This window comes from Plasmodium falciparum, assembly GCF_000002765.6.
Source record: "Plasmodium falciparum 3D7 genome assembly, chromosome: 2".
NCBI classification, from domain to species: domain Eukaryota; phylum Apicomplexa; class Aconoidasida; order Haemosporida; family Plasmodiidae; genus Plasmodium; species Plasmodium falciparum.
In genome coordinates this window covers 912,084-924,180 of record NC_037280.1, presented here as the reverse complement: position 1 = coordinate 924,180, position 12,097 = coordinate 912,084, and the positions used below count along the sequence as shown (strand labels likewise).

The 12,097-nt window shown below is 27.0% G+C and overlaps 2 protein-coding genes across 2 annotated transcripts; one reads left to right on the top strand and one right to left on the bottom strand.

Moving 5' to 3' along the window:
- Positions 1-532: 532 nt before the first annotated feature.
- PF3D7_0223500 (erythrocyte membrane protein 1, PfEMP1) lies at positions 533-7,829 on the top strand (the record flags this gene model as incomplete). Its single annotated transcript, XM_001349701.2, has 2 exons — positions 533-5,836; positions 6,600-7,829. The coding sequence occupies 2 exons, from the start codon at positions 533-535 to the stop codon at positions 7,827-7,829; spliced, it is 6,534 nt and encodes a 2,177-aa protein (XP_001349737.2).
- Positions 7,830-9,723: 1,894 nt separating this feature from the next.
- On the bottom strand, positions 9,724-10,937 carry PF3D7_0223400 (rifin; the record flags this gene model as incomplete). Its single annotated transcript, XM_001349700.1, has 2 exons — positions 9,724-10,653; positions 10,884-10,937. The coding sequence occupies 2 exons, from the start codon at positions 10,935-10,937 to the stop codon at positions 9,724-9,726; spliced, it is 984 nt and encodes a 327-aa protein (XP_001349736.1).
- Between the last annotated feature and the right edge of the window lie 1,160 nt (positions 10,938-12,097).

The following is a 12,097-nucleotide window of genomic DNA, read 5'->3' as shown; positions in this document are numbered from 1 at the left end:
AATAATTAAATATATAAACATGTATGTTTTTATATGTATGTATTTTCATATTTTTTTTTTTCTCATTTATAATTTTAGAAAATATATAAAACATAAGAAAATAATATATATAATTAAATATATAAATAAAGGAATACATGAAATATAATATTTTTCATAAAATGTAATTGTTTTTTTTTTTTTTTGTTAGAATATTTAAATTTATTATAAAAATATTAATATATATTTTTTTTAAAAATATATATATAAAACTAATAATTATTATTATATACATATTAAATATTATTTATTAATATATATTATATATATATTATAATATTACTACTATTATAATTAATATATATATATAAATATATATACAATACTTATATATATATATTTCAACAAATATAATATCATTATTCTACCATATCACAATACTCCCATAACATAACATACATACATACCCCCACGTACGTACCAAAACACCACCAAACCATGTATGCCACGATATAAACCACGTATGCATGTATGACATCATGTTGTCGCAACCATGGGGAGTGGTAAGGGCGGTGATCCGCAGGATGAAAGTGTCAAACATATGTTTGATAGGATAGGAGAAGATGTGTACGAGCAAGTGAAAAGTGAAACTGTAAATTATGTTAGTGAATTGGAAGGAAAGTTGTCACTAGCACCAATTTTGGGTGTGGAATCAGGTAGCACCAATGAAACATGCAACCTTGTACAGGATTATTATAATAAGCCTGTTTATGGTAACAGTAACAGGTATCCGTGCAAAAATTTAAAAGGAATTACAAATGAAGAACGTTTTTCGGATACACTTGGTGGCCAGTGTACTAACAAAAAAATAAAAGGTAATGAATATAGTACTAAAAGTGGTAAAGATTGTGGAGCATGTGCACCATACCGACGTCTACATTTATGTAGTCATAATTTGGAATCTATAGACACAACGTCGATGACGCATAAGTTGTTGTTAGAGGTGTGTATGGCAGCAAAATACGAAGGAAACTCAATAGATACACATTATCCACAACATCAACGAACTAATGAGGATTCTCCTTCTCAAATATGTACTATGTTGGCACGAAGTTTTGCAGATATAGGTGATATTGTAAGAGGAAAAGATTTATTTTATGGTAATAGCAAAGAAAAAGAAAAAAGAGATGAATTAGAAACCAATTTGAAAACAATTTTCGGGAAAATACATGAAAAATTGAAGGATAAGGAAGGAGCAGAAACTCGTTACGGAAGTGATACTACAAATTATTATCAATTACGAGAAGACTGGTGGTATGCGAATCGCGCCACAGTGTGGGAAGCTATCACGTGCGACGTTCATGGTTCTGACTATTTTCGACAAACATGTGGTGATAAAGAAACCACTGCAACTCGGGTTAAAGACAAATGCCGCTGTAAGGACGAAAACGGCAAAAAGCCCGGCTCAAATGCCGACCAAGTCCCCACATATTTTGACTACGTGCCGCAGTATCTTCGCTGGTTCGAGGAATGGGCAGAAGACTTTTGTAGGAAAAAAAAAAAGAAATTAGAAAAGTTGGAACAACAGTGTCGCGATTACAAACAAAATTTATATTGTAGTGGTAATGGCTACGATTGCACAAAAACTATATACAAAAAAGGTAAACTTGTTATAGGTGAACATTGTACAAACTGTTCTGTTTGGTGTCGTCTGTATGAATCTTGGATAGATAACCAAAAACTAGAATTTCTAAAACAAAAACAAAAATACGAAACAGAAATATCAAATAGCGGTAGTTGTGGTGGGAGTGGTGGTGTTAAGGGTAGGAATAGGAAAAAACGGGGTGCAGGTGTAGAAACTGCTACTAATTATGATGGGTATGAAAAAAAATTTTATAAAGAACTGAAAGAAAGTGAGTATGGAAAAGTCGATGATTTTTTAAAATTATTAAATAATGAAGATGTATGCAAAAAAATTAAGGATGAAAAAGAAAAAATTGATTTTACCAAACCTGCTGATAAAAATAGTAATAATGAAGGAACATTTTATCATTCGGAATATTGTAAACCGTGTCCCGACTGTGGGGTCAAACGTAAAGATAATCAATGGAAAGATAAATATGATGGCAAGTGCACACGTGGAAAACTTTATGAGCCTGCAAGTGGCGCACAAGGTACTCCTATTAAAATCCTTAAAAGTGGTGAAAAACAAAAAGAAATTGAAACAAAATTAAAAGCGTTTTGCGATCAAACAAATGGTGATACAACAAATAGTGTTGCTAGAGGCGGTGGCGCTGATGGTAGTGGTAGTAAGAGTAATAGTAAGGAACTGTATGAAGAATGGAAATGTTATAACGAGGTACAGAAAGTTAAAGATGATAAAAATGGAGAGGAAGAGGATGAAGACGAGGAAGATGTAGACAAGGTAAAAAAAGCAGGCGGATTATGTATATTGGAAAACAAAAAACATGAAAGTAGAAATAATTCTTCAAATGAACCTGAGCAATTCCAAAAGACATTCCATGATTTTTTTTACTTTTGGATAGGACGTTTTTTGAACGATTCTATGTATTGGAGAGGAAAAGTTAACAGTTGTATAAATAATCCTAAGCGAAAGAAATGTAGAAATGAATGTAAGGATGATTGTGGTTGTTTTAAAGAATGGATTGGAAAAAAGAAAGAAGAATGGGAAAATATAAAAAAACATTTTAAAACGCAAGAAGCTTTTAAGAATAAACGAGAAAATAGCGGAATTGACATGTTCAGCGGACTAATGGATTCTGCTGATGTTGTTCTTGAATTGGCTTTGGAATTAGAACAACTTTTCCAAGATATTAAAGATGGTTATGGGGATGTAAAGGAATTAAAAGGAATTAAAGAACTGTTGGATGAGGAAAAAAAAAAAAAACAAGCAGAAGAAGCAGTTGTTGTTGTTGTTGCCGACAATCAAAAGAAGACCACAATTGATAAATTACTACAACATGAAGGAGACGATGCCAATAACTGCCTAAAAACACACAAAGAAAAATGCGAAGAAACGCAACCAAAACCACCCGGCGCTGGAGGTCCTGGTGCCCCCTCCGAAACCGGAGAAACCACTACACTTGAGGACGAAGAAGAAGAAGAAGACGAAGAAGAAGACGCAGGCGACGAAGTCGAGGAGGGGGAGACGGTGGACACCACAGAAGGGGATGAGACAGAGACGGTGGAGCAGCCGGTGAAGGACACGGACAGGGAGGGGGAGGAGGAAGAGGCAAAGAAGGCAACAGATACGACTACATCACTAGACGTTTGCGACACAGTGAAAAACGCACTCACAAACAACGACAATCTCACTGATGCATGTAAACTAAAATACGGTCCAGGTGGAAAGGAAAGATTCCCCAATTGGAAATGTGTATCAAGTGGTGAAAAAAGTGTTGCCACTGCCGGTAGTAGTGGTGCCACTGGCAAAAGTGGTGATAAGGGTGCCATTTGTGTGCCACCCAGGAGGCGACGACTATACGTGGGTGGGTTAACCAAGTTGACAAGTGCTGGCACGTCTAGTGAGTCACCACAGGGGGGTAGTGAGTCATCACGGGCGAGTGATGTGTCACAAGGTAACGGCGGCGACGACATCACCACCACCGAGTCATTACGTAAGTGGTTTATAGAGACGGCAGCTATAGAGACTTTTTTCTTATGGCATAGATATAAAAAAGAGTGGGAGGCACAAAAGAAGGCGGAACTACAACGAAATGGATTACTACTCGGCACAGGTGCTAGCCTCAACCTTGGTGGTGATGACTCCAACCCCCAAACACAATTACAAAAAAGTGGTACCATACCCCTCGATTTCTTGAGATTAATGTTTTATACTTTAGGTGATTATAGAGATATTTTGGTACGAGGTGTTGCTGACGACAAAAACGGTGGCAACAACATAATACTTAATGCGAGTGGTAACAAGGATGAAAAACAGAAAATGGAGAAAATACAAGAGAAAATAGAACAAATTCTTCCAACTAGTGGTAACAAAGAAACTCGTGGCCCCCAAAATAGTGTCAATGACCGTCAATCCTTGTGGGATAGAATCGCCGAACATGTTTGGCATGGAATGGTTTGCGCATTAACATATAAAGATGACGACAATGGCCTCAAAGGCGTCGTAAAAAAACCACAAAAGATTGAAAATCCGGAGAAACTTTGGAACGAAACAACCAAAAAACCCAAAGACGAGAAATACCAATACCAAACTGCCAAACTCGAAGATGAAAGTGGCGAAAAACGACCAGACTCCTCAGCCAGTGGTACGAAATTAACCGACTTCATCAAACGCCCCCCTTATTTCCGTTACCTTGAAGAATGGGGTGAAAATTTTTGTAAAAAACGAACAGAGATGTTGGGGAAGATAAAGGAGGATTGCTACAAAAATGGTGGACGTTGTAGTGGTGATGGTTTGAAATGTAACGAAATAGTTATAGATAAGGAAAAAATTTTTGGCGATTTACTTTGTCCGACGTGTGCCAGACATTGTAGATTTTATAAAAAGTGGATAAACACAAAAAGGGACGAATTTAATAAACAATCAAATGCATATTCTGAACAAAAAAAAAAATACGAAGAGGAAAATGATAGTGCTCAAAAGAATAATGGAGTTTGCGGAACACTAAAAGATGACGCTGCAGAATTTTTAAATAGGTTAAAAAACGGACCATGTAAAAATGAGAGTGAAGAGAATAAAAAAGCAGAGGATGAAATAGATTTTAAGAAACCAGATGATACATTTAAAGATGCAGATAATTGTAAACCATGTTCTGAATTTAAAATTAAATGTGAAAATCATAATTGCAGCAGTGGTGGTAATACACAAGGGAAGTGCGATGGAAAAACGACTATTGCTGCAACAGAAATTGAAAATATAAAAACAAATACTAAAGAAGTTACTATGCTTGTGAGTGATGACAGTAAAAGTGCAACGGAATTTAAGGATGGTTTAAGCGAATGTAAAGATAAAGGTATATTTAAAGGTATTAGAAAAGATGAATGGGAATGTGGCAAAGTATGTGGTGTAGATATATGTAATCTGAAAAAAAAAGATAACATTGGGAAAGAAAGCGATAAAAAATATATCATAATGAAAGAATTGCTTAAACGATGGTTAGAATATTTTTTAGAAGATTATAATAAAATTAAACATAAAATTTCACATTGTACGAAAAATGGTAAAGGATCCAAATGTATAAAAGGTTGCGTAGATAAATGGGTACAACAGAAAAAGGAAGAATGGAAACAAATAAAAGAACGTTTCAATGAACAATATAAAAGTAAAACCTCAGATGAATATTTTAACGTTAAAAGTTTTTTGGAGACCTGGATACCTAAAATTGCTGTTGTAAATGATCAAGATAATGTTATAAAATTAAGTAAGTTCGGTAATTCTTGTGGATGTAGTGCCAGTGCGATCTCAACAAATGGTAATGAGGAGGATGCTATAGATTGTATGATTAAAAAGCTTGAAAAAAAAATTGACGAATGCAAAAGGAAACCTGGCGAAAATAGTGGTCAAACATGTAACGAAACACTAACACATCCCCTTGACGTTCAGGATGAAGATGAACCCCTTGAAGAAACAGAAGAAAACCCAGTGGGAAAACAACACCCATCATTTTGTCCGCCAGTGGAAGATAAAAAAAAAGAGGAAGAAGGAGAAACTTGTACACCGGCATCACCAGCACCAGCACCAGCACCAGCACCAGCATCTCCATCCCCGACACCGGCCCCTGCGGATGAACCGTTTGACCCAACTATACTACAAACAACCATTCCTTTAGGTATTGCGCTGGCATTAGGATCCATTGCTTTTTTATTTTTGAAGGTAATATATATATGTGTGGTATATATGTATATATATATGTGTTTCTGTATATATATGTATGTGTGGGTGTGTTTGGATATATATATATGTGTATGTATAAGTGTTTGTGTATATGTATGTGATTTATATATATTTTATATATATGTATTTATATTGAAAAAGAAAAAAAAAAAAAAAAAAAAAAAAAAAAATTTATTAAAATAAAAAAAAAAAAAAAAAAAAAGAGAAAGATTTTAAAAATAATAAAAATTATAATAAAAATATAAATTTTGATAGAATAAAAAATGAAAAATATTATCAAAAAAAAATTAAAAAAAATTTTATATATAAAAAAAATTTATTAGAAATAAAATAAAAACAAAAGAAGAAAAAAAAAACATTAAAAAAAAAAAAAATATATATATCATAAAATAAAAAAAAATTAAAAAAATGTTAAAAAAAAAATATATATCATAAAATAAAAAAAAAATTAAAAAAATGTTAAAAAAAAATATATATATCATAAAATAAAAAAAAAATTAAAAAATTTAATTAAATAAAAAAAAATAATAAATAAAAAAATTTAATTAAATAAAAAAAAAAAATTAAAAAAAATAAAATAAAAAAAAAAAATAAAAAAATTAAAAAAAAAAAAAAAAAAAAAAATATTTTATTCATACACATACATATACACATATATATATACATATATTATATACATACACATATACCTACATACATATACAAACCTACTTATACATACATACCTCTTTTATTATTTTAGAAAAAAACTAAACACCCTGTCGACCTTTTCAGTGTTATTAATATCCCCAAAAGTGATTATGATATACCGACAAAACTTTCACCCAATAGATATATACCTTATACTAGTGGTAAATACAGAGGCAAACGGTACATTTACCTTGAAGGAGATAGTGGAACTGATAGTGGTTACACCGATCATTATAGTGATATTACTTCATCTTCCGAAAGTGAGTATGAAGAAATGGATATTAATGATATATATGTACCTGGTAGTCCTAAATATAAAACATTGATAGAAGTAGTACTTGAACCTAGTGGTAACAACACAACAGCTAGTGATACACAAAATGATATACAAAATGATGGTATACCTAGCAATAAATTTAGTGATAATGAATGGAATACATTGAAAGATGATTTTATATCTAATATGTTACAAAATCAACCAAAGGATGTACCAAATGATTATAAAAGTGGAGATATTCCATTCAATACACAACCGAATACTTTATATTTTGATAAACCTGAAGAAAAACCTTTTATTACTTCTATTCATGATAGAAATTTACTTAACGGAGAAGAATATAGTTATAATGTTAATATGAGTACTAATAGTATGGATGATCCAAAATATGTATCAAATAATGTATATTCTGGTATAGATTTAATTAATGATTCACTAAGTGGTAACAAACATATTGATATATATGATGAAGTTTTGAAACGAAAAGAAAATGAATTATTTGGAACAAATCATGTGAAACATACGAGTATACATAGTGTTGCAAAAAATACAAACAGTGATCCTATACTCAATCAAATAAATTTGTTCCATACATGGTTAGATAGACATAGAGATATGTGCGAAAAGTGGGAAAATCATCACGAACGATTAGCCAAATTGAAAGAAGAGTGGGAAAATGAGACACATAGTGGTAACACTCACCCTAGTGATAGTAACAAAACGTTAAATACTGATGTTTCTATACAAATACATATGGATAATCCTAAACCTATAAATCAATTTACTAATATGGATACTATCTTGGAGGATCTGGACAAACCATTTAATGAACCCTACTATTATGATATGTATGACGATGATATTTATTATGATGTAAATGATCATGATACATCAACTGTGGATACTAATGCTATGGATGTACCTAGTAAAGTACAAATTGAAATGGATGTAAATACCAAATTGGTGAAAGAGAAATATCCTATAGCAGATGTATGGGATATATAATATATATATATATGTATGTATATATATATGTTTGATTTTTTTTTTTTTTTTTTTTTTATGTGTGCATTATATTATATTTTTTATTTGTTGATGTTATATTATATTTGATTTGTGTATTATATTATATTTTATATTTTTGTATTATGTTATATTTTTTAATTGTTCATGTTATATTATATTTTTTGTTTGTGTATTTTTTTTTTTTTTTTGTATTTAATTTTTAGTGTTACAAATTATATTATATATATGTACATATATATATCATAATTATATTGTATTATATATATATATTTAATATGATAACAATAATAGTTAAAATTATTTAAATTAAAAAACATAAACTATTGGAAACGCATTGAATATAATAATATATTACTATTTGTATTATTGTTATTAATACTACTATTAATAGTAATATTATTAGAAGTAGTAATTAACAGTATAACTATTAATTTTATTAGTGATAACAGTACTTTAAAAATTTAATATTTTTATTTTTTATTTTATAATTTTTACTTTTTATTATATTAAAAAAAAAAAAAAAAAAATATATATATATATAAAAATTATTATTATAATTTTTTTTTCCTAAATGTGTTTACATATAAAATAATAAAAAAAAAAAAAAAAAAAAAGAAAAATTTGAAATATATCATATAAATTTCATATATATAAAAAATAACAAAAAAAAAAAAAAAAAAAAAATTTTAAATATATCATACAAATTTCATATATATAAAAAATAACAAAAAAAAAAAAAAAAAAAAAAAAATATATAAATATAAATATAAACAAAAATGGAAAACATTTTACAGAAGAAAAAATATTTAATAAACAAATTTTTTTTTTTTTTTTCTTTTTTTGCCACTTAATATATATAAAAATATAATGATAATAAATCAATGCATACCGTAATATAGAAACAAATAACACTTAAAAAAAAATTAAAAAGAACAATATAAATTATGAAATATATATGAAATTATATCTCATAAATATATACATATTATCAAATAAATATATATATATAAAAACAAAAAATATCTACATATTATACTAAATAAAACAACATAATAAAAATTACAAAGGCAAAATAAAGAAAAAGTGTATTATTATATTAAAATAAAAAATATACATTATTCTTTTTTTTATTGTGTTCTATTTTTATTAATTTGATTTGTTTTTTGTGTTTTTATTGGTTTTTTTATGTATTGTATCTATTTGTTATATTACGTGTAATTATTATATTTTGTTATATGTTGACTATTTTTTGAATTCATTGTATTAGTAGTATTTCTAATAAAAAATAATTAAAATAATAATAAAATATATTATGAAATAAATATAAATAACATAATATATAATATGATAGGTTTTTTAAGGATGATAATTCTGAATTGAAATAATATACTTATTGGTTTTAATTTAAATTATATAAATATAGATAAATATTTTGAATAATATGTTTCTTAAAATATTTATAATAATAGTAATCATAATAATCATAATCATAATAATCATAATTATAATAATCATAAGTTTTATTGTTTTTTTTTTTGATATATATTCCTTTGAAAAACATATGAGGTATTTAAAAAATATACGTTACATTATGTTTTAAAAAAATAATATATTATAATACGTATAAGTATTTTATATAAATTAAAAATTACATTGTTTATTAATTAAAAGAGTTTTAGAAAATAAATAAATAAATAAATAAATAAATAAAATTATAGAAAAATAAATTATATATAAAAGCGCAATACATATAAAAATATATAGTTATTTATAATGGAGAAAAAAAAAAAAAAAAACACACGGTACATTCAAAGAAAAATACTACGTGTACCATACATCCTACCAACATCGAAAAATACCAAATACATCACATCTATTCTTTTAACAATTTTATATATTGGAGTTTTTTCTTCATTTTCTTTTTTCTTCGATAATGTAAAATAAAATATATTATCAACATAACCAAAACTATAACTACTATAGCAACAAAGGAGACAATTATAGTATTTGTTAACGTAAGAGTTTTTGGTGCCAAATTAGCAGCTTCAGCAGAGGCTGCATCTATACCAGCGTTGGCAGCATTTTCTGCATCAACTGATACCTTGGCAATTATACTTCCCCCATTTTGGGTTGCATAACTACAAAATGCAGGAGTTTTACTATGATTAACAGAACATATTGGTCTAGCTGCCGCATCTATAGCTGTAGTAAGCAAGCCACCTGATGAATAATTGTTTGGATTAACAATATTTGCCAAATTAAAACCAGGTAATCCCTTTATACCAGGTATTTGTTCTAAATATGAAATGACAGCCTCAATACCCTTTTGCAGAGCCGTTTGTGTAACATAATTTGTCCATCCTACATAACCTAAACCGCTGACCAAACCCCAACCGGGGGCAATACCACCTCCCAATAAACCTCCACATCTGAAACAAACTTTTTCCACTTTATCTGCTAACGACTTTTCGCAAACACATGTGGGAATAGCATCATTTTGTATATCAGTTTGTAATGTGGCAAATTTGTCCATTAATTCTTTTTCCAATTTATCTTTTAAAATAATTTTTTGGATTTCCTTATCGCATTTATCTTTACATTTTTGGCGTTTATCTTTCATACGGTTGTCATATTCGTGAAATCGTTGTGTTGTACGATCCACAAATTGTTGCATTACCCTTTTCATTTCGGGATCACTATCATAGTTCGTAGGTGCATATAATTCGCATTCGCATAATAATCTAGTGATTGGTATTTTTAATGTATGATGTGTGGTGCTTTTATGGTTCCTTTGATTATATATCTATACAAAATGGTCACATATATATGTATATTATAATTAGTTCTTTTTTATTTTATATATATATGTTATAAATATGTATGTTTTTATGTTTATATATATATGTATATTTGGACTATATATATATAAAAATTATATATACGATATCGTAATATATTTATATATAAATATATATATTATATTATAATATGATTATATTAATCCTCTTTAATATATATGTGACATGGAATTACCAATATATTTAATGGAAGAGCAAACAATAATATATTAATATAATGGACTTTCATTTTTTTTAATTGTGATACGTATATTATTTTTTGATAAATATTATAACTAAAAAAATCACATAAAATACTTTATTTTATATTATAAATAAATTAAATAAAAATGTTTAACATAAAATATGATTATAATTTATTTAATATAATTAACAATTATTTTCCCATTATGTAAATATATTTTTTTTTTTATAGTGGATCCACATTTGCCATTTTATTTATTACAAAAAAAAAAAAACAAAAACGTAAAAAAATTAATATTAAAATAATTTATCAAAACATTCTGCATTTTTTATAATTTTTTTTAATTTTTAATTTTTAATGAAATTTAATTTTAAATCAACACAATAAATTATTATGGTTATTTTTGGTTTATTTTTTTTTTATTTTTTTCATTTTTCTCAATAATATCTAACGATATAGTAATAATACAACATATTTCTGTGTTGTAAATTATTTACAAATGTGCAAAACCAACGTTTTGGAAATTGTGTATGACATATATATAATACCAATTTATAATATATATATATGAAATACTTATGAAATAGTTATTAAAACATATAATTTCGTAACATTGTTGTTATAAAAACAATTAACAACAAATATTTTATAACATAATAAATGATATAAAATCTTCTTCAAATAATAATATATACATATATATTAATAAATAAATTTTCATATATTATGTTATTTGTTTTGTTCTAAAATTTATTGTATGTTATAAAATTCCCTCTAATTTATCTATGTTGTTACTAAGATTAATATTATTTTTTTTTTTTTATAAAAATATTACAAATAAATTAAAACGTTAATTTATCATTAAAGTAGTAAATTATATAATTATCGCAAAAAATATAAATATTTATTATTATTAAAAAAAAAACAAATAACAAAATAAGATATTATACGTACTATTACATAATACATTCTATTGTTTTATGTTATTCAAATATATTATAATCATAACGTGTATTATTATATATATATTTCTTAAAATAGAAGTTATGGTATTTTACAACTTATGATACATTAATTTTATTATTACATGTTGTAACAAAATAATTAATTACTACATATTTTAATAAATATATTATTATACAATAAACAAATAACGCGACATTATATATACTATGGAAAAACAAGGAATCATTTATTTTTATTTT